Source organism: Uranotaenia lowii, chromosome 3 (assembly GCF_029784155.1).
Source record: "Uranotaenia lowii strain MFRU-FL chromosome 3, ASM2978415v1, whole genome shotgun sequence".
NCBI classification, from domain to species: Eukaryota; Metazoa; Arthropoda; class Insecta; order Diptera; family Culicidae; genus Uranotaenia; species Uranotaenia lowii.
Window position 1 is genome coordinate 293,809,772 of NC_073693.1, and position 25,002 is coordinate 293,834,773.

The 25,002-nt window shown below is 36.1% G+C and overlaps 1 protein-coding gene across 1 annotated transcript in view; it reads left to right on the forward strand.

Moving 5' to 3' along the window:
- The first annotated feature begins 7,164 nt into the window (after positions 1-7,164).
- The window catches only part of LOC129757259 (organic cation transporter protein), a 55,044-nt gene continuing 37,206 nt past the window's right edge, over positions 7,165-25,002 (forward strand). Inside the window, exon 1 of the mRNA XM_055754421.1 lies at positions 7,165-7,442. Within this exon, the coding sequence (XP_055610396.1) occupies positions 7,397-7,442 (46 nt within the window). The 5' untranslated portion in view covers positions 7,165-7,396. The remainder of the gene's footprint in view (positions 7,443-25,002) is intronic.

The following is a 25,002-nucleotide window of genomic DNA, read 5'->3' on the forward strand; positions in this document are numbered from 1 at the left end:
TTCTGTATGATGTGTTAATTTATGACACCCTTCTAATGGATAAACTCCACTTTTTGTTTACGATCTGATTTTTTTTAAATAAAATTTCACTCATAACGAAGCATTTCAAATCTAATTAATCGAAAGTATCACCACCCATCTTCGTTCGAGCATTGCGAAATTCTAGCATGTAAACATCGCGTAATTTCTGCCAGGATAGGACTTCAGTACCTACTTCTGAAAAGATTCGAAAATTGGAATAGCTTCTTAATATCGAATTTGGCCTCTTAGACAGAGCAAAGTAATTGCATGGAGTTTACCCGGACACCTAAGAATCCTTAGAATTTAAGGGAATAGCAATAGACATTTAAATGCAACTTGATATCAAAATTTTATAAATTCTTCAAATATTCCCCCTTTCTATTATACTAATTACAGACATCCGATAACACCATGCGTCAATTTTTCACCAATCCTACCGAGATAACAATTTTGTGAAAGAAAAAGAATACTGAACGAATTTTTAAATTTGTGTTCATCATCTAAATTTACTCTAAATCATAAAAAGAAAATCAATTTAGTCTTGATGTAGTGAATTTCATGTCGACAAAAACAAACACAGGCCAAAAACTGAAAAACCATACGATTATTTTAATACCCGACTGAGTGACTGAAAATAAATTTGGCTTTGAGCGCATTTTTCATCCGTTGAAGGTACTATCGTCTGAGCGTGTAGAAAAAATGGAAAAAATAAAAGAACCGGTAACGACATCTGGTGGCTCTTAGCTAAGTTGCAAAAATGGCGTCGTTTATTTTGAAATCGCTGTTGGTATTTTTACACACGGTTGGGGCTCCAGCCCGAACTCTGGTTCTCTGTGACTTTGTCTCTCTTGACTCACTGTTGACCTCAGACAATGACACCAGCCGTGAGATCCGGCGGCGAATGATTAGCGAAAGTCGTGCCTACTATGGACTCTACAAGCAATTGCGGTCGAGAAGACTTAGCCCTTTTAGACCGGCGCACACTCGGAGTATTCGAGCGACGAGTGTTAAGAACCATCTTTGGCGGCGTGCAGGAGATCATAGTGTGGAGGTGAAGGATGAACGACGATCTCGCGCGACTCTACGGCGAACCCAGTATCCAGAAGGTAGCGAAGGCCGGCCGGATACGCTGGACAGGACATGTTGCGAGAATGCCGGACGACTGTCCCGCAAAACAGGAATTCGCTGCGATTCCTGGTGAACGAGACGAGCTGTGGCGCAACGAGTGAGGTGGTTGGACGTGAATCGTGGAACTTGATCTGGCGAATGTGGGATGTCCGAGAAATTGGAGAACATTTGCCATGGACCGAGTGTATTGGAGAAATATTAGTAATCAAGCTATGTCGTTACTCGTGAGACAGAGAACTATGGAAATAAAAATAAATAAAATAAATAAATAAATGAGAAAGAAGCATCCGAAAGTTTTCTATGAATTCAGAATTGGATTGGAATTCAGTAATTCAGCACGAAATTTAAAAGAAATCTTCACGGATAAAAAACTCTACAGGTTGTTATAAAATTCATATGGCTCTTCCGTATCACAGGTTTTTGGTTAAACTCACGATTCTACTAAATCAATATCGATAACTACGAACAAATTAGCGTTTAAATAAAGTTGATTTGGCTGTAGCGGATTCTTCAACTGCTTATCGCTAGAATAATTTAACAGCTGGTAGTGCTATATTTTCCTAGTGTTCACTATACAATCTGATAGTTAGTTCTCAAATATCATTAATGCTTGAATAGACTTCGAATTTCGTATGAACAAGCACTATATTTTGACGTAGAATTACATCTTACGGCAACACTATAGGGCATAGTTCGGCAACCTGCGGCTCGCGAGCCGCATGCGGCTCTTTGGATGTATAACTGCGGCTCTTTAGTTCAATGTGTGAAAATTTTGAAAATCCTCGAAATTTTCTAGAGTAAACGGACGCAACATAAGTTTACCTTCAGTTCAGATAATATTTTCCAGGTTTAAAAAAGAAATCAATAAAACAACTATAGAACAAACTAACAGCATCTTGTCAGTTTGCAACCAAGATGAGATTTAGAAATCAGTTAACGTTCTTCATAAAAGACTGATATAGCATTTGGAAGCCTAGAGAAATTTTTCCTCGGTGGTATGGGAAGTTTTCCGTTGAATTTGTTTTCTTTGTTGTTCTGATTTAATCGAATAAAAACTGAGAATTTTTTAATCGTCAAATAAAATCCTCACTGTTGAGATTATGAAATTGAGTTTGTTTTTCTTGAATTGAATATTTTAAAAATAAATTTGCTTTACCACCGTTCTGATCAAATATGAACATCAGATGATGATTTTAATAATGCTTTGAATACTGATAATAATTGTTATGTGCATTAAAATTTCTTTCTTAAAACTTTTTGTTTTTAAATTTTACAAATATTGAATTCCCTCTCTCAATGATCCTTTTCAAATCCATGAAATCATTTCACAAATTTTCAAAAATTCAAGTTCTTCCTTCTAAATTTGAATATGAGCTCAAGTGAACAAAATTTTCGAGTTTGTAAAAAAAATAATACGTGTATTTATTTGAAAGAGCAACTTTATTTGGTAAAGAAGCATTTTCTTCCATAAACTTTAAAATATCTTCTTACAACTTTTACATCCATTTTTGATTCTAAACTCTATACCTTTATCATGTTTCTGCAATTATTTTTAAAACGTCATGACCGTTTTAAAATGTTATGACCGTATCTCATCTCAAAACGTCATGACCGTTTTAAAAATTGATTTTGATTTCTGAGTCTTTATCAGAATTTTGGTTTTGGTTTGTTCTATGAATTGATGATCAAAATAACGTCAAAAACTAAAACTATTATTATGTAAGATTTAATATTGTGAACCAAGATCCGAGATAGCTATCAAAACTTTCATTGGACCCCAGCATATTTCTACATCATTGGATGAATCTATTCGTGATGATTAAAAAAATCCAAATACACTGAAAAATAGCAAATCTGTCAAGAATTAAAAGTAGGTATATTAAAAAAATTGTTTGACTGTTTGAAATATTTGAATTTGTTTTGTTTTGGAATATTCAAATATTAAAATAAATTTATCATACAACGAATCTTATATCATTATAATCGGTTAACGTTTTCGGCCAAATTTAAAATATGAATTTGTGATTAGTATTTATAGAACATGATATATTTAAGACTCAGAGGCTTAGACATTATTTTTAAGTTTTCATTAGTATGGAGAAGAAACAACTTGAAAGGGTTTACGATTTTGAACAGAATTGAGAAATTAAACTTAAACTTTCGTTAAAAAAAATATAAATTTTGAAACCCTTTTTTTGTTTTCATCAGAAATAAAAAGGAGAACTAGAAAGTTGAATCGGAATGATTGTAATAAAAAAAATTAAAAGAAATTTTATAACCGTATTATCTGACTACATCTCGCGACCGATCGTTAAATTTTGACTTATTTTTTTCAATCCGTTATATGAGCATTCATGAACTAAAATTTGTTGGTTTATTTATTCTAAGGCCCGGAAATATATATCTACTTGAAATGATAGTTTTATGCGCATAACAAACAAATGAACTTCTATGGCTTTTAACGGATTGTCAAACAAAAAAAAAAATAGGCGTATTTGTAGAACTTAAAGAATAAAATAAGAGTGACAAACCCTCGTTTAGTTTTTTTGAAATTAATTTACCTCTTGTAGTATGCATTTTTATGATATAAAATTTTCTTTTTAATCTTTTTAATATTTCAACAGAACACATCGAAAGTATATTTTTTATATGGGAATAGGTGTTTGGAAAAAATGCACCAAATTTTGAATGATAAAATTTATCAGGTTACAATGGCAAATCTCCATAATTAAACGTTACTAAGCTGTACTCGTTTTGAAAATGTACTGATTCAGAAGAAAGAAAATCGCTTCCGTTTGCCAATAAAACAACGAAAATCTGTGGCGATGTGAAAAGGATAATGAAACTGAGTTCTTATCAGGATGCAAGATATCTTAGCGATCAGCATTATTTGTAGTAAGGATAAAATGAAATGCGGCTCTTTCAAAACTTGGAAATTTCCTAAATTTGCAATTTTTGGCTCTTCTGACTCAAAAGGTTGCCGACCGCTGCTATAGGGGTACAAATTTAAAATCGCGAACGGATCTTTCGTCACGAAAATTGCCTCTTTAACGGATATTTCTTCGAAACATCATTTCGTGATGATTGTGTTGTGTGTTGGTACACCAATACCATTAAAGCGCAAATACGAATTGGTGCTAAAAATTCAATTGGCAAGTTGTGTTAAAACATTTCAGAATTCCAGATGTGTGTTACCGAAATTGCTTGCACATCTGGTACTGCGTCTCCAGCCAAAAGCAAGAGTCCAAACGCTCTCACGGAGATATGGAACCTGGGGCTGGTAGCCATCACGACAAGACGTTGTAGAAGCGCAACGAGTCGTCTCTCCGTATGACGTTTTTTTCAGGATTTAAACCATGGCCATTACCTCCTTCTAGAAAGCGGTATACTTTTCTGAGCATTGTGCACATGAGAGACATTCTTCCCTAGAATAGTTGGTGTACCTACTACCTAGACTTCTGGCTAAAAGATTGGAATCACCCCTTCAAAAACATAATTTTTTTTTGCCGCCATATCTTATCCGACTTATGATACATTGCATATCTTTTCTTCATATGTATTTTTCAAAAAAAAAAATTCAACAGATCTTCAATAACCCGTAAGATGACAAAGTTATGATCAAAAAAATTCCCAGGTATTTTTATTTAGGTCAAGCTTTTCGATAACAGATATACAGATGAAATAAAATTACAAGCTTTTGAAGGCCGATCTCAAACTTTTGGCCGATACACCATGCTGCCGGGTGATCCCAAACTTTTGATCGATAACTTAGGTAACTATTTGATAATTTGAAGTACAAGTCAATTTATTGTTTAAAATTTTACAAATGATTTTTCTGATAAGTGTGTATTCATGTTTTAGAAGGGGTGATCAAAAACTTTTGGCAGTCATTATACTTTCAATTGACGTGGAAGAAAAACTTTTTTTTTTTTATACGAGATTTTCATCTTCTGGGTGGAAGAAAAACCAACGGATCAAAGCAAGCTTTTGTTCGTCGATACTCTGCGGGTGTGTCCATCCTTTTTTCGTTATTATGCTTTGCACCATACCTACATTTTGCGTACGCTATGATATTTTCGGTGTATAACTTTTGAACTTAAAACATGTACCTAAGTTCAACTCGAGCTAGGCTTTTTCTCATATGCGATAGTGTAGTATATAAGGCTTAGGAAGTTCACGCTGGAACTGGCGATTTTACATGTTGCAGTGTTGAGGCTAGTCCCCACTAGGAGACAGTTGGTTTAAATGTCCCGCATTTTATTCGAGAGACACTGAGATTGTCTCAAGCTTCCAACAAAAACTGACAAAAAAGTTCGTCTCGCAACAAAAATCGCAGTTCAAGTTGCCTAATGTGGATTAGGCTTTAAGGTGTTAGGGTTGATAAGAAACGCCACTTGCAATAACAATAAAAAATAAGATTAATTATAATTAGAAGAACTAATGATTTATTCATTGTGAATTCTTCAAGTTCCGTAGTAAAAAATTTATGTGGTTTTCGTGAAAAGGTATGAAGAAAAGCCGTAATTCTACGTAATTTTTTGGTTGTGTCTTATATACAACCTCTTAAACTTTTTTATTTTTTTTGGGATGAATTATCCCATAAGGATGAAAATATCGTAAAATGTTTTTCTCGTTTCGCTTAAATGTAGTGGTCATGCATTATTTTGCTTGGGAGCTCGAGTTTTTATGCCAGTAGTGCTTTCCCAATTATTTTGTTCTGGAACGAACGATTTCTTTGAACTATCCTAACATGCAAGAAAAGGCCTATGCCAAGGCTATGCTGCGCGCATTAAAGGCAGTCAAAATGCGTGTCAAAATCATCGGCATTTCCTCGGCTACGAAGAGGGTTTTTCCGTGGGGTCGAGCTTAAGACGGGACGTTTTTTAACGAACACAAACACATACAGGATCTCAATGAAACTTGATGTTTCCTCGAAGAGATTCCTATTTTCTTAAGCGTACATCTTTCGAGAATATGATGGCTAGCATCTTACAAATGCTAAAACCACCAACCCACAGAAAATGTACTATGGCCACGATAATAAGTTAGCGGCCCTTGGGGCCTAAGTCAGAGGCCCGAGCGGCCAAGTCAAAGGCCAGCATGTCCATAGTCAGATGCCTAGAGCAGCCAGAGTTTGTGTCGGAATTTTTGTATTTAAGATTAGGTTTCACTAAAAAGTAGTCCACTTTTTTGTAATGTTTCGGAATGGGCGGAATCGGTTTTATTAATTCCATCGAAGAAAGGTCTGATGCTATCGATTTATGCCATCAATGGCGATCCCGAACACATATCATCTTTGGTACAGTACACTTTTCAGCGCAATTTCCGCACAGAAATTTGCTTAATTAGCATTGGATTTTTGCAACCTCTTCTATACACCCAGAGAAGAGGTTGCGAACATGTATGTAGGTATGTTAGTTTCGTTTGACAAGTATGTATTCCTGAAACATTTAACATTTGTAAGAGGCTCCTGTTGAGGGATGTTACTGAGCAACCATGTAATCCCGGGGTATTTTTTTCATTCCATTTCCTGCTTATTATTATAATTGAAAAATATTACATGTAGGTACTCTAAACACGTGTGGTACGTACCCTAAGCTTAAACTAGTGTCTAATGAATGTATGTGAAGGAAGAATATTTTAGAAATCATTCTTCAAGAAAGCAGAAGTTAACTGTAGACACGTAGGTATTCCAATATCTCAACCTTTTCTGTCTTACAACCCAAATAGTAAACGTCTCCTATCGACGCGTATTCTAGCAGCCAGCACATCTGATAGTGCCCATTGCATGTTTATAGATAACTACTCGACTTACCCGCCACACCATTGATGATGACCACTATCCAGCCAACTAGCTGGTAGCTAGCCATCGAGTAATGTTTCGCGCTCCCGCCGCCCGCTAAAACTAAATATATGACAATGATACGGAGGAGGCAATCATCATCATCAGATATAGTACTTATCCAGCCCTGGCTTTAGGAATGGACATGGGGAAGTTTTATTCGTTGGCCAACCGTCGTCGAGGACAGCCAGCCAAATCGCGTGGTCCCGGGTCAAAAAAGCCAGCGACTTCATAGTTGCCCTTTCGTGGGTCTTGTCAATCCCTTGTCCGGAACTGAGGAAGGGTTTCTTCGAGAATTCGACAACCGGTGATTGAAGTGGAACTTGATAGAGGGATTAGCTTTAGTTAGTGATTAAGTATAGAAAAAAAACCTAGTGAGTGATTTTAACGGAAAGAAAAAAAACTATGGTTGAATCCAATATAGAAATGCGGGACCGACCGAGGGATGGAGGTAAGCAGATTTGAAATTCGATACTCACTCGATTGACCGATACCCGGCGTGTAAATAAATACATATAGTCAATTGAAATTGTTCGTTGATTTACCGCCTCCAGGCTGAACATTCAGCCATGAACCATGCCGTACTCGAAAAGTGCAAGATTGTTCCGGACCATCCAACCGTGGTACCACAAACAACTACCAAAATATTTCGCCAGTCCCAGGATAACTTTGTGGTGTCATAGAGAAGTGATAGATTGTTTTTATTTTGATGTTTGTTGATTTTTCTATTCGTAGGATTTGAATTTGAATCTCAACTTGTTTGTAAAGCTGGAACTGAATTGTGAACTACGACTTTCACGAATAGCTGCTAATTAATGAAACTTGGAGGATCCTTAACGTCTTCTGTGTGATTGCAGGTCAATGTCTACATATTAAACATTTAGTGTTTAATGTCGTATTAAAATTGGCACATGGACTCGTTGTTTTCGATAATTTGATTCTGGAAAACATTGTGTTAATTTTTGTTGGTCTATGTAAGGAATTCGAAATGGTTTTTAGTAAAAAGTATCATTTTATAGTGTGTTGAACATAACTTCCGAAAACACTAATTTCTCTTTAAGCTTCAAACTCTACAGTTCTGTGCATATTATTTTTTACAAAAACCTAGTAGGAATGATGTGTTTTTTCCCCGACGAGAACAACTTATTGTTAAATTTATTTCATACATAGAAAACACGAACACAAAATACATTTAGGTGTAGCTATTACACATTTCTACTAAACATTCCGGAATTCTAGAACAGTTGTTTTCATAGAGCACGTTCACCCAGCTAAGAGTTTGTTTTCAAATACCTGTTGCTTCATAATACGTTTACTATTATTGATAGTACTACGTGCGAAGTGTTACATCAATTGTGATAATTTCCTAGATTGTTTTCTCCTGCATTATCAATGATTTTTTTCACTACAACTAAACCATACAAATGTGGAAACATTAATTATTCTTGCATTAAATTAACAAATATCATCGAAGTTTATCCACCACATTTTCAATGGTACAATCCAAAAACGACAATTGAAGCCTCCCACAAGTCTGCTGCTGTTAAGATTAAATTGCCATGATAAGGTGAGTGCGAGATTCTTTCAGGCTTCGCAGTTTGATTTAAGAGCCAGCATTTTTTTAGTTTAGATTATAGACGTTGTAATATTTTTATATCATTCGCGGCGTTAGTTTTCCCACTTGAAGATGGTTGTCAATTGAAAAAATGGTGGTGAAAACCACTTGTTCCATTAACCAATGTAGTAGAAAATGGATTATCCTTTAACAATCCACCTGACTTTGAAGAAATGTCCAATTCGGGAAATCACTTTTTTATATTGAGTGACAAAGAACATTATAACAGATTAGAAAGATAGCTGGAATTAATAAAAATTCGCAATAAAATACTCACCTAAAAGTCAGAATGAAAAACTGAACATTTTTTTTATTAGGAAAGTACCTAGTGATATAAAGATGAGTAACAGAACCAGGGCTGTAGAAAGAAATGTCTCATGAGAGGAGTTTTAGTGACATTTTTTTTATTACCAATAAAAAATAATTGTATGAATAAATATAAAGTCATATCTAAAGGTTTTAGCCTAAGTTCTTACACTAAGCTTTCCAGATTGCCCAGTTAAATCCGGACTTGACCGGATATTTGATATCAAATTTTGAAATTTTGGGATTTGTTCTCCATATTTGCAAAATCTACAAATAGTTCAAAATTAGGTTGTTATATTTTTTTTTATTTTTGCGTGCAAAAAACGAAAGTTTTGAGCAAGTTTTATCAAAATAATCTTGACCGAATTTTCGGAAGCCTCTAAAACGAATTAAAATCTGTTTAAATATTTTTTTTTCCTTATTGATTTTGGTCGAAACATTTCTGGGTACTTCTCTAGTTTACCAGGATGTTGCCCGAATGCTTAGTTTAAATTGAAAAAAAAAAAACAAATCGCCGTATTTTGAAAGGCCTTTAGATAAAATGGCCGGGTTTTGCCAAGACGGATACGAGCGGGAAAATTTTTCGCAACCTTATCTTATGCGATAGTAGAAATGAAACTTTCAACGAAAATCTGGAAAATTTTACATCAACTACAAATCATTCATCACTACCGAATGAACAAAGTTTTGGAAAAACTTTGATGGAAATTTTAAAAGCAAATGAACTGTTAAAAAAATCTGTCTCAAACGTTTTCTATATTTTTTGTCATCAAAATTTACAAAAAGTCATACATGAAGTTTACACGGGGACAGTATAGGTTTGGCAATATCAAGATGCCAATTAATTTTTCAAGTCACGAAGCATGAAAAAATGTTGGAACGTCTTCAATCGACCGAAATGAATACCATTAGGATAGTCAAGTGTCAAAAATAAAACTGAAATAATGTTTTTAATCAAAATAAAAAAAATGTTTGCCAGAATCAGACCAGATTCCATTTACAGTTTTGAAATGAACACCAATATTTAATGATAATCAGAATCAACCTACAGTAGATTATGAACTTCGGAAAACATCGTCTCGGTTGAAATCATGACATATGTTAAAATTTTCACATTTTCATAATTATTGTTCTTATTATATTTTCAATGGAATTTTAAATGGATTATAAATCTAAATACGGCTTCTAAATCTGAGATTTGATTTTCAATTGATTCGGTAGAATTCGAGCTACCATTTTTTCTTACTTCTTAGTTTCATTTCCGTCCCAACTTTGTATTTTGAGTCTAAGCTTTAAAATGCATTTGAGCTTTAATTTAGAACTTGAATAAGTATTTTTCTGTATTTCCAAACTAAATTTTACAAGATGAACTCCTATTTTCATTTCAATTGTTGCGTCTGAATCGATGATAATTTTTCAATTCTCATCTGAATATCAATATTAAACCTGTAAACGCAAAACTTTCCGAAATATGTACTCAAATAATGAAACAGAAAACCGGACTTGATATCACGGAACACTTTTATTTTAGAACTGGGTTTCTCTTCCGTGCATACACTGACCGATTTTCCTCTACAAAGTTTTTACTCAGAGCTGGGAAAAATTGACAGAGTTAAAGATGGCTACTGTTTTTTTCCAATCATCGTCACTTTCCAAAACTCCAACTATGCACCGAGCCACAGTCAGCGATCATCAGCAGGCTGATAATCGTCTTTGTTGGATTTTCAATGCAAGCTAGCATGGTAAATATTGAATGTCATCGGTTTCCATTGAGATGATAGCCTGCTAAATGTTTCAGAGCAAGGATTTTCCCGCATTTTTCCTATACTATTTTAACGCACAATCACGTGTGCATGAATGTAAACCCGTGTTTTACTAAATATCACGGTACCCATTTTTTGTGATAGTTAATGACCGTAAAATGTCAATCACAAACTCAGTAGCACGTTGACATACGTTTGCTAGCCAAATCTCAGCAACTGACTCCGTCACTACAAATAAGAAAGTGATTGGGTATGGGTCGAAGCTATCAACGAAAACGCTCTAGACTGATAAACCACATGTTATGATGGCATGCTTTGGGTTCAAGAAATGATGATGATTTCGATCTAGCTGGCATTTTCGTTAAATGTCAGTCGTTAACAATCACCATTACCAGCTCTGAGTTTTCACTATTGTGTATTCAGAGATATATTGGATTAACGCAACGGTAGTTAGGCCCGAAGTTTGACAACCGTAATTTGACAGATCTGCTGATAGGTTCCATTTTCGTCAGTGTAGCCGAGCAACACTTAAGCAAATCATCATATGAAATGCATAACGTTTTTTTAAAATGCATTTAATTATTATTGGAATGATAACTTTAGACGAGTTTTTTAAATAATAAGATATCGATCAGAGAGAGAGAGAGAGTTACTTTATAACGTCTATTATTTATTTGATACATTCTTTGTATATTTTGTTAGAATGTTGAATGTTGGTGTTAACTCAATTGATTTGAATTAAGGATTTCAAGTTTAGTCTCTAAATGAAATTTTTATCACGCCAGCACTAAATTTAATTTCGGAAGTCTGACTTCCAACTTTCGACGAAGAAAAATTATTTTTGTACTAGATTGTCGGAAGTATGTTTTCTTCTGTCAGTTTCTAAAGACACACAGTATTTGTTTGATAGAGTCGCATGGCGGTTTGCAGCAAAGCTGTTTGGCACGTAGTTAGTTTTTATTTAATATTTAAATAATTTTTTTTAAGAGGTAAAGAATTTTTTTTTCATTGAACAATTTTAAAATCTTCAAATAAACATGTAAAATACAGACCCCGTTCGTTTTTGGCAACACGCCCGAAAATTTTATGTTGCCAAAATCGAATGTTGCCAAAATCGAATGGTTTTTTTTGTCACTTTTTTATTTCAAATTATTCAAAATTGATGTTAAACCTTATATTAGCATATCATTTTGCAATTTGGCTCAATTATATTAGTTTTAAGCAGTAAAACATGGAAAAATTTGTGTTTTTACAGTATAAAACTATTATAAATAAGCCAAAATGGAAAATTTCATGCTAATATTACGTTTTACATTAATTTTGATTAATTTGAAATGAAAATAAAAAATAAAAAAGTTACAAAAAAAAACCGTCTTTTTTGGATGTTGCCAAAATCGAACGGTTTTTGCTCGGATGTTGCCAAAATCGAATATTGCCGAAATCGAACGGGGTCTGTACTTCGTTCTAAGCATACCGAAATTTACTTTGGAAAATAAACTTAGAAAATATTGATTGGATAATAATTGGAATATAAATTGGATATAAATTGGAAAAATAGATTTAAAAGGAGTTGTTGAATAAATTGCACTTTTTTACATTATTGTCGAAACTAAATAAACTCTGAAATAAGTTTTTGGTAATTTGTTCTAAACATGAAAATTTGGCAAAAAAATTTGTTGTATGTGAAAAAAACATTTATATATAAAAATAATTCGAAATTAACTCTGCATTCTTTTAAAATCAAGTTTACCAAAGTGCTGTTAGTGAACAATGTTCCAATAAAAACGTTAGTTGAATTGAAATTTAAAACAATGTGCAGTTGAATTATTCATTTTAAATGGCTTGAAATATTGCTGGAATATCATGACTCATTCTGAAACATGACGCTTATTTTCCTTAGATCATTTTGGCCCCAACTACTGATCATAATTTCCGACAGGCATACCCAAAACTAAGTTCGACAGCCGAGCTCCAATTTCAACTTTTGTATTCCTTCATTCGATGCTACAGGAAGTAGGGGAGAACTGTACAAGACGAACCAGCGAGGTAAAATGGCCCATGCCTTTCTTTTTAAAAAATACAATAACCTTTGGCTCCGAATGGTGGTTTTCTTCATTTTCATTTTAGCAAATGAGCTTTTTCATCATTTTTTAGATGAAAAGTTCACTAAAACGACTTTTATTCTTAGAAACAGAAGGATTAATGGATTCTGCCTAAAATTTGTTTTTTTTTTTGGTTAACATATAAGGTTTTATGGTAAACCAGTCTGCGCTATCTCATCCAACTGCAGCTTTTCGTTATAACACTCGTATGAACTTTCGAATGACTATTAATATTTTATTATATTTCACTAACTTCCCCAAATTTAAAAAAAAATCAATCATATCAAAATTGGGGCAGAATGCCCGCAAAACCACGTGTTTTAAGCTCAAATTTTGAATACAGTTAACTTTTCAGAAAAACCATATGTCGAAACAAAATGTCTTTCTGTTGATTTGCTGACTCTCAAATTACGATAAGAAAGCATAATTATAGCAAATTTCGTCCGTGTTTGAGTTTAAAAGGTGCACCAATATTTGACTCGAAGAAGTTATCTGCCGCCATGTTTGCCGCGATATCAGTCAAGAAATTGAATTTCGTTGCCTACCTGAAGGCGTTTTACCTATAAGGATATAAAAAAGTGAATTTTGAACAGCAAATTTTCGGTAAATTAAGCAATAATAAATGATTTTTTGCCGAAGTATGGTTAGTTTGCAAAAATACGATGAACATGTAATAAAAAATTTGATGTTTTAATTACTATATTCCGTATAATCATTGTTTTATTTCTCACCACCCATCTGGTATGGTGCGTTGTGTCCACTAGTTTTGGCGTTCTACCCCGTGGCTTGTTTTCTGGTCGTTTAAGATTTTCACAAAAATATTACCAAAATCGTGTTTTTAACATATTATTTCTTTTTGATAAGATGTAAATGTGATCACTGAATCGTCGTGAACTTTCAATTTGGTTCATAGATGATGGGTATCGCTGTAAGTAGCGATTATGCTTAACTGGTGCGTCTTGTACAGTTCTCCCCTACAGTTCGGCCAAAATTTCAACATTGAATTACTTTTGAGTTCGCAGTTCGAACTCTGTTTGGAACACTCGCAAGGAGGAAAAGGGAACTTAACTTTAAGTTCATAGAATCGAATTATGTTTTGATTCAAAACATAAAAACTTTTGAACCTCAGACAAACTTAATTTTGAGTTAAGAAAGGAGCGTGCAAAGTTATTTTCACACGCTTATTTTCCTTAGATTAAAAATCCTAGTACCTCACAAACAAATTGGTCTATTTCTGCAATTTTCGTGGGAAAATAAACTAACTTATCAATGTTATGATTTTAACACGTTCGTCGCCAAGCGCATTTTGATAGTTTTATTTGCCAGGCCCAAAGAAATTCTGAGTGTCTCATTTGAGAAAGAGAGCGTCACCCGTTTTTTTGTGACGCACTCCCAACACAACCCCCCCACCCAAGAAATACACCCGTCACCCGAATATGGGACCATGGCGACGAACGCGTTAACAAGACATAAAGTCAGAAATTTAAGTCATTAGTGAGACCAAATATCTGTTACGAATTTTAGCTGTTTAGTTATAGTAGAACTTGATTCGCAAATTGAATCTCGAAACACACGAAAACTTCGTATTTATGCTAGTTTCAAAATTGTGTTTCTTTCTATTTCTATTTTTTTTGCAGCAGGGAGCGTACCTCCTTTGTAGTACCTTTAATGTAAAATATTCTGAAAACCGTTAATAGCAAATTATATTAAACTTTCTTCAGCAACTTACCATCTATAATCCATATTCCGAATTTTCTCATCTGTTTGTTTGTTTTCAAGTTATTTTTTATAATAATTTTTGAATTTTAGTTTCTTTTGCTGCATTAGTCACTTTTGCTTTCAATTCTATGTTATATGACAATCAAATATTGTTCAGATCAGAGTGCAATCAACGTGATCTAAAGATGATAATTTTCCACTTGAAAAGCATTTTTACTTTTTGGTTTAATCATTTTGAGGACCGCCCTAGTGGAAAATAAATTAAGGACTCTAGTGAAAAAAAAAACTTTTATTATGTCCTTTAAACAATCTAATAGTTAACATGTGGTTTGGAGGAAATTGTGATTAATTTTACAAGCCAACGTTGGAATTGCAAAAATTGGTCAAAAATGTTAGCTTAGTGATCGTTGAACTTTTTAATCATTCCTAGAATAGTAAGTCAGGTAATTCAATGTTTAGAATTTGTAAGACATATTTTTAGACAACCTTTCATGAGGAGACAAATAAAGCTGATTGAAAATTATTGAATTCCTGAAGACTCTGGATCTAAAATTGGCAACCAAAGCAAACAATGACCCTTCAGCTACAATGCAACCCGAATGGGCAAATTATGCTATCATAAAGTTGATTTAAAATCAATTTGCTCTGACAGCTGATTTGAGAAAATTGCTAAATCGATTTGCGAGCTCCGCGCTAGAAAGCTTGGAATACTCAGGCTTTACTTACTGATGTGCTTACATCTTACATACCTCATAATAGAAGGAGGAATTGATTTATAGTCGTTTATCGTTTCCTATTCGCGTTTTTTTTCATTTTTTTTTTCATTTCACTACAAACCAATAAAACAGTGAGGACAATGCTATTAGGACTTAAAACTATTTTTGTAATAAACGACATAGTATCTTCAACTATAATAGTTTTGAATAATGAATAGAAAATACAAAGAAATCAAGAGTTTGGCTCCTTAAAACCAACGGTCTGAGCATAGTGATAAGTTGAGTGATGTATTACCTAAGTATGGAAAGGACTGACCGAAAATATTCTTTTAAATTGTCTAGTCTAAAACGTAATATAAAATTCCAAAAAGCGCATTCTGAAAACCAATCATCAAGATGTGACGACACAAATGATGCACTGGATATCCACACAAGACGCCATCTATGACGATCTTCTCGGAAAAGGCTACCGATTACTTGCTTACTTACTGTCAGTTGTTTACTTAATAAGAAAGTACCCACTATTAAGTTGTTACCACGTTTATCTTTATGGTTCAATATTTCTTACAATGGACCGTGTCATTTTCCGTTATCAATTGCTGTCACTAACCGGTTAGTGAGTTTAGGGAAATTAAGTAATCAACTACACAATTGAAAGACAGATGACTTGTGGAATTGTTTACCATTACTTCTGAAAATTTGCTAGTATCAGAAGTAGCCAATGATACTAAGCACTAGAGGATGAATGTCCAAGCGGGTTAAAATACTCTACCTACATATAAATAAACAAAATAGAATAGAATGGATTACAGCAGATAATTATCAGAATGTTGTATCTAAATTTTGATTTTATTATGGCGAAACGTATTTTTGATAAATTAAAGATTATGAATTGCCTTGAAATACAAAATAAAGCAATCAATGTAATATAAACTCCTAAGCCATATTTGGTCTCATATACAGTCGAGGGTTAATAGCCTTCAAACTCAATAGGTAGTGATTTCATTGAGTGAAACTAAACGCTCGGTATGGGAATGTAGAATATTTCATTCCGGAGGCGACACGAGTAAACTAATTAAGTCATTTCGCCAAAACCCACCGTATGAGTTCAAATGTAGTTCAAGAACAAATGTTTGGTACCTATTTCATTGTGTCGGACGATTAAACTACTGCCAAACTTTTTGTCCCAATTTCGGAAAGACCGGCCTACATTAATTACACGCTTTTTGACAAATGCGTGGCGCGTTTGTTTAATTCGCTCACGTGGAACATTTGCGTTATGCAGAAGGTATGTAGTCAAATCATCTAGCAAAATAAAAAAAAATTGGATTTTTATCGACTTTCATAAATTTCTGTACACAATATAGCAAAATCTTACATTTTTTACTGACCGGGTTCTCATTTTGTTCAACCACTTGAACGAGAATAAGGTTAAAACATGTTTGCAACTCGCTGTTTTACCATCAGGTGTCGAATAAAAGAGTTTGTATATCCAGTTAACCTTTCTCTGGAAATTTGTTCGACTGGCAACCTACCTTAGGCTATTTTGTACACCGATAGAATCCACGGCATAAAACTGCCGAAGGTTTTGCCATATATAATCGGATGTTTGGATTGTAAATTTGGAACGGTTCTTTCAAGGCCATAACCATGCGTTGTACAATGCACATACAGCTAAATTGATAGTAAAATTTCTTCGTAGTGTATTCAGTCTTCTTGAACCTTGGTCGAAAACCAATATAATATTTTGATTAAACTATACCTAATCAGTTCAAATTTAAGTAGAATTAAAGTTGTTGAAAAGAACGACGATCTTTAAACCTTGAGCATACCATTCAAATTAAGGCTTTTTTTTTATAACAAAAGGAACGTGAAGGAAAATTCCTTGAAATTATTTCAAGACATACACCGTCTTAGCCGGATTAGGCTTTACAGACTGAATAAATGACGTGGACAACTTAAGATTAACATTTAACACCCAGTACCGAGATGGGAATCGAACCCATGACATCAGTGGACCAGCGATTACCGTTTTACCACGCTAACCACTTGACCACCGAGACGTACAAATGTAATTTGAAACTTTTATCGAAGCTGATGATATACATCAGCGTTCAAATCGTATTTAGGGATTTAAAGAAAATTGAAATTGTTTTTTTAAATTAACTCTAAACAAATATTTTTGAACACTAAAAGTCAAACACTTTTTAAAGACGAATTTGAATTTTTTTAAATATTATTGAGCAAATAATAGCCAATAAAACTATCTACAGTGATATTTGTTTTAGATAGGTAAATAAAGGGTGATACGGTCAAAATTTGGTCAAGGGAAACGCGTGTAAATCGGTGAAATCTTTATTTACAAAATCAAATAAAATTTCTTTTTCAAGTTTAATTAGTATAAAATTCAGGAAAAATATTCAGTTAGGCTTCCGCTTTTCCAAATCCGAATTGCCGGACCTTACGCTTAACCCCTGCCATCAGATTTTGTACAGCCACCTTGTCCACCTTCTTCGCTGCAGAAAGCCAGTTTGCCTTGAACTGCTGCTCGTCCTTAGCAGTTTTTTTGGTCTTCTTTAGGTTCCACTTGACAATAGCCCAGTATTTCTCAATTGGGCGGAGCTCTGGCGTGTTGGGAGGGTTTCCTTGGGAATTACCTGCAGGTTGTTGGCGGCGTACCACTCCATGGCCTTTTTACCGTAATGGCAAGATGCCAAATCCGGCCAAAACAGTACGGAACAACCGTGTTTCTTCAGGAAAGGCAGCGACATTTATTCAAACACTCTTTCACGTCAATTTCTTGGTTGACAGTCCCGGAAGCTATGAAAATGCTGCTTTTCAAGCCACAGGTACAGATGGCTTGACAAACCAGATATTTCTTACCACGCAGTCTTCGTCGTGTACAGCCTTCGGGATCACGCTTTGGCCGTCGTATTTTGTTTATCATCGCGATTTGGAGTCACTACCTTCTTGTAAGTCGATAGTCCGGCTCGTTTTTTGGCTCGATGCACGGTTGTAGACGATACACCCAGCTTATTTGCGGCATCTCGGAGAGAGAGGTTAGGGTTTCGCTTGAAACTACCGGCAACTCTATTTGTCGTCTCAGCGGCTTCCGGTTTTAGCTTTCCCCCCGATCCAGACTTCCTGGATGTCGACAAACGTTCCCCAAACACTTTAATTACATTTGTAATTTAACTTCACACTTTAATTACATTTGAATACTTTGCTCAACTATTCATTGAGCTGAATATTCGGCTCAACGGTTTTAGGGTGGTATTCGGCGTCGAATATTCGGAACCTATAACATCTCTACTGTTTATTTACAAAGGCAAGCAATAACACATATACTAATTTTTAATGAAAAATAGGAAACTTATCCAAATGAGCTAAAATCTGGCCAGAGTACTTGGGAGTGAATGAGGGTTCTGTTAGCCTCGTAGTGATCAGCAAAAAAGCCAAAAAGTGGCCTAAGGAGTGTATTCGGAAAAATGTAACACTTTGTTTAGTGAATAACTTTTGAATGTAGCGATGGAAATTGATGAAATTTTCAGTGAAACTACCTAGTAATGTAATCTGTACGTGTACCAATTTGGGTGACAATCTGTCTATTGGTTTTCGAGATATGTAGCATCCAATACTGAAATTCATTAACAAAATTTTTTGGGCAGGATCGAGAGAAATCCAGAAAAGTCCCAGGACACCCGAAAACAGCTGGAAATCAACTATTCGACCAAAGTTCACATAGTAAATCGTTTAGGAAGTCATAAAGGACCCAATAGTGAGCTAAAATTTGAATAAAAGTGAAGGTGATGAATGAAGTGAAGTGAGAGGAATGTAAGAGCTTGTTCAAAGCTCAATCTGAAAATATGAATAGAGGAAGTCTGAAGTCTCTGACTGATTCGTCTAGCTGACTTATAAACAGACTGGCTTCATTTCTGCAAGGTAGAAAAGCTGCCCACGCACTGGTAAAATAAACAAAATACGGTGGTCAAATCGTGTGCAAAATATTTAGACTGCTTGTGGAGAGATATTTTGAATTTTTTTTAAAATGGCTACCAAAACGAATTTGTTAGCGACAACTGGCAGGTTGCCTACCAAAAACTTCTCATTGACAAGTCTCGCCTGTATTTCCCGGAGATAAACAAGGAAACAAAAATTGAAAAAATTGAAAATCAATCCGAATACCGGTCACGGCATACATAGTACACTTTCTTTGGTTGATGCTTTTAGCATTTGTAGGATGCTAGCCACCATATTCTCTAAAGATGTACGCTTAGAGTTAAGAAAAAGGAACCTCTTCGAGGAAACATCAAGTTTCATTGAGATCCTGTTTGTGTTTGAGTTGAAATGCGACCGTTTTCTCAGAAAAGCACTTCAAAAGGTCTCACAAAGTTTATTCTCTGTTCAAGTTTGATCGTGCCATTACTCAAAATTGGTGGTGGAGTGATAAAAAGTCAAATATGTTGTTTATGTGCCGAAGGGGGAAAATCAGCTGAATTTACTATAACTTCGACCAAACTCAAAATTTTGAGTTATTTTGAAGGTCAAGCTTCAGGAAACAGCAAACGTATTAAAAATAGCCTTGATTTTAAAAGAGGTGGACAGAACATCAAAAAGAAATCGGAATGGTGAGGGGTAGCTTGACGACCGACACCTTGAAAGTATTCCTCGACGTATAGACTGTCTCAGAAATTATACGCACACTTTCAAAATAATAAAAAAAAATAGTTTTATTAAATTTTATTTACTCTGTTGTGGTATGAGCCAGTCAAATTTTATTTATTTTATTTGGCACACTGTATCAATTGTGTCTTACCAACACTGTACTCTTATTCCATGAAAATCTTTAATCATAAGCCAGACTTCGCACTTTTCCTAGAACATGACTCATACGCTTCTGCACAGTTGCATTACCCACCATTTTCACCACTTTTTGTCAATCCTTTTTAAATTTTCCGATGTCATCAGCTGGTTTTATGTATTTTCGTAACTTTGCTTTGGTCAACGCCTAAAAAGTCTCGATTTGTCCGTGCCTCGGGGCAATTTGGCAGATTCATGTTTTTTGGCACAAAACAGACGTATTGGTTTTTGTACCACACCCTAGTGTTTTTATTAGTTGATCACCCAGGTTGTAAATCCTTTTAACGGATTGCATTCCAAGGCACGGCGAGCGACCAAGTCCCCCCAGTATGCTACTCTGGGTCCATGGGTGCAATTGGACGACTCATGATACTAAGTACCCCTACGCCATAAAGTCCATCTGGGGCCTCTGGCAATAATTTCCATCCGGACCTGCAACGAAGGCTATACCCGAGATGGAAGACCAAGTCCGCGCTTAAGCGCAGATCGGCAACTCTAGTTCGAGTCTAACTCCAGCATATATACCCTGCCTCTTGTTACAATTCAAGACTAAGGACCTCTCCTCTAACGACTCGAGGTCCGGCCTTTACTCGCCGACGACGTGAAGTCACCCTACCCGAGAGTATTTCGCGGCGTAAATACTCTTGCCCCTGCGAGTTCGACTGCGAAGAAGGTATTGTCTTATCCCCGCAGCTTCTCTCGTAGGGAGCGCGTTTTACTCAGATATTTCGCGGTGGTGGAGGTATCCTACACAACGATCGCGACGTACCTAAGCAGTTCGGCATACTCAGAAGGTATTGTCTTATCTTTGTATGCTTTACTGCTAGGATCGGACGCAGACTACTCAAATACCCCCCGCCGAAAGGGCATTCTACTCCGACCGTGGTCCGGTCTTCCTCCTCCCTTTTTGGCTGGCAACCCTAGGCTTTTTGCCCGCCGTGTGCCGAATCGAGAGCAGCTTATCCTAGACTTGCGCCTGTCACAGCACACGTACGGGTCTTAGACGCTTGCGACTCAGATGAATCCCGACGGTGATGTCATCCTACCCGACTCGAGTGGCTCATCCGACGGCGACGTGAGACCACTCTACCCGAGAGTATTCCGCAACGTGAATACTCTTCCCCCTACGAGTTCGACTGTGGAGAAGGTATATTCTTATCCCCACAGCTTCCGTCGCAGAGGGCGCGTTTGACTCGGATACTACACGACGGTTACGTTGGAGGTATCCTACACATAGACGCGCGACGTATCTAGCAGCCAGATCCCTGCAACGTTACACGATTTGTCTATGTATCGTGTGACCAACATCTTTTAAATAAGTGGTCGTGAATCTCGTCTTTAAGCTTTTTTTTCCTCATATTTAAGCTTTTTTTGCCTTGAGAGCATAGGAGACGAAAGCTTAAATCTGAGGAAAAAAGCTTAAATCTGTCAAAACGAGGGGAAAAAAAGGGGAAATCTGAGAGATGTGCTCCATACGGTTTGAATAGCGTTGCCTGCTAGCAGCTCGGCATACGCAGAAGGTATTGTCTTATCTTTGTATGCTTTACTGCCAGGGTCGGACGTACACTACTCAGGTGCTCCCCGACAAAGGAGTCACCCTACACCGATCGCAGACTGGTGCTGGTTCCATCACCTCTGCAGGGCAGTCATGATCCGGGTGAACCCATCGCTGACCACGCGCCAAGTATTGGCGTCCTCACACATCCTCCGCACGATGTTGTCGGCTGTCGTGTCTGGTCCGCAGACGGCAAGCATGTTAGCACGTACCTCTTCGAACCTTGGACAGTTGAACACTAGTTACGTGCTCTGGTGTCTCTTCTATGTCTCCGCAGGTCAGACAGGATGGCGAAGCTTGATCATCGGCAATAAACGCTTCTGCAGGCATTCCTTGATATAGTTCTGGGTGTTCATTGTTTCCGATGTGACGTATGGGCTAGATATTTAGCCGCACTCGAAAATTGCCTGCCACACCATCACCTTCTATTTCCAAATTTTTTGGTGAAAATGGCCTCCTCCGTTTCGGGGATATCCTTGTCCTTGCTTAAAGTGAAGTATTGTGGCCCAGGAAAAGTTTCCTTGTCCTTGATCCTTGTCCTTGATAATGCACCCAGAATTTCTGCAAAATATTGAATCATACAGTTTCTGGGCTCTTGGTTTGACAGAAACGGCTTGATTTGGGTTTCTTTTAAATTTTTTCTGCTTCCGATACGTCTTGATCTCAAGTAGCTCTTTAGCACGCATCACGTTAGACGTCGACTTTTCTCGCCCCATCCCGACCGGAAGCCGATGGTTTCTGTTTGTAGGCATCCTTGACCTTTTTGTCGATAGCAGAACTTATAGGACCAGATTTTCGACCACTTTGTTGAAATGAATATTTCAACGCAGGTTTCAGTGATGGAATAAAGTTATCTTTATTCATGTTTCGTCAGTCTAGTCATTACATATTATGCATGCAGAATATGAGCGCTAATAATCATAGCAGCTTTGCCTACAAGCGACACGTTGCATACGTCGCGACGTTGAAAATAATAACGACGCACCGCAAGTTTCCTAGGAGACCTGTAGCATGCGATTGATAGCCTAAGGAAAATGTACAGGAAATAACATAAACAATGTTCGAGTACTACATCGAAATCGCCTACTGGACTGAAAAAAGAAAAACAACCCTGCGAATGACAGAAATCTCGCTAGTAATAAAGCGTCGCTAGTCCTACTGTCGCTATTCGGTTTGGTGCTATACACATAATAACTACACAATTCATTAGCGATTGCTATTGTCGCACTCTACTTCTCACATTCCCTAACCGGGAAAGAACTCATTTATCAAAGAGTACTCTGATACTCTTACCCAAAAGTCGGAAGTCCGGACTTCCGAAGTAAAATTTAGTGCTGGCGCTATTATATTGTTCTCGATTGCGAATTGGACATAGCAAGAGGAACCATAACAAAAAAATGTTTTGGTTCTGCTCGTGGCAGCAGAAATCGGTTGCTGCCGCTAGGAAACCGTAAGTTTCAACAATCTTCGAATGTACAATGTTCACCATATTTTTTAATAGCTGTCCGTACCGCTCCGACGCTCACATCCTCTACTTTGGCCAATTTTCTCAATGAGATTCCACTCACAGTACACCACTTGTGCACGATACTTTTTCTTTTCTCTGGAGTAATACCACGCATTTTGAAATGTAATCACAAACTAAAAATTTTGTTGATGTTATCACGTACAGAAATGTGTAAACAAAAGGACGCAGCCAGACGGGGGGATCAATTCGGGTCAAAATGACCGTCAACATTAGGTGTGCTTATAATTTCTGGAACAGTATAGCTAAAACCTTGGATAAAATACCACAAAAACCACCCGCAAGCTTTTAAGAAAATGCGCCTTGAGCTTTTGCAGTGAGTGGTTAATCTCAAGGAAAAGAAAATCGAATTACACCAATGTTTTAGGAATAAATGGTTTCTTTTTAAGTAAATCTTAATAATTTCGAATGAAAAAGTTTTGTTTTGATCAAATCATTTGTTAGTTCTAATGTAGCATAATTGCCGGACCCTGTATATTTTCCATCTATAAAGCTGTGCTTTTGAGTTTGTGAATTTGAAAAACAATTCACCATATGTTGTGTCTACCAGTTACAGTAAAGGAATAAAAGATGTCCACAGTTTCGTTCAATTTGAACAAATTATATCGCTTAAAGGAGAGACCGATTCATCGAGCTCATCAATTAATCGGTTTAATGTAGCCTATGTAACTGAACTATCAGCCGGTTTCCAATTTCGAGCAACGCATTGCGAGAACAATCGAGTTGTTCATGGACTGATAGAACGAAAACATGATTATATCAAATAAACTTTACACGGGGGTTGACTTAAACTTGCCAACAACCAATTGTTGAGTTTATAAATTAATTGAGATCTAATTTGAGTTTGCCACAATGTTGAAACGCTATCCAGTTTAAGTTGTTATAATTGTTAGAGAATTTGAAAATGCGTCCCACTATAGAAGCTATGTTTGAAGTATAGAATGAAAGTACATACTTTATAGCGAAGAGAAGACACTTCGCTTGGAAACCACTGCTATTCGCATATTCTGGCTCAATAGACCAGATATCGAGCGAGAGGAATTGAAATTCGTCAAATGGAAAACCAGAATCGCTGCAGAGGCATGTTGGCAGGAAGTGTGTACTCTCGTTGAGGGGAAGCTCCAATCTCCATCCACTGATCACTAACCAGATGGTGGCTACCAATTGAGGTGAGGTAGGTTGTTTGGTGCGAAAATGAAATTCTTGAGCGCGACGAACTGCTCTTAGGCCATAGGTGGATGCTGCTTAAATGCAAACCAAGAGCTGGTGTGAGAAGTGAGCTAAACCTGTTGCTTGCCAAACGCGTCAGACCACAGAGATCGTGTGTGTGTCCAAGTAGAAGGCGCAAATCACTTATCGCTAGGTCATTTTCAGACTTACGTGTTTGGAAATTCTGTTGACGTTTACCAGATCTACAATTAATTTATTAGTTTCCACTCGAAAATTGTAGTGCTAATTCATAGTTATAGGTATAACTTACAATTTTCAACTCATGCTACTGTTTATTTCCCTAAATAGAAAGTTAATTGGTCCAATCAGAGGCAAGCTACACAGGCAAGTTTGATAAAGAATTTCAACAGAAGACTCTTCTGTTTGTTATTCCGGATGATTTAATGAGGAAAGAACTTATGTACACAGCAAAAAATTTCTAAAAGTATACGGAATTTAAAACACGAGTGATCTATTATTTTACAAGTATAATTGAAAAAAGATGTAATTTTCCACTCCTTTTGATGTAATTTTAGTCTGTTCTCAAAAAACGAATAGAAATAAATTGTTTTGTTATAATTTTACATTCCGTGATGTAAAAATAAATCGGCCAATGAAATGTATATCATAAGCAGTGTAAA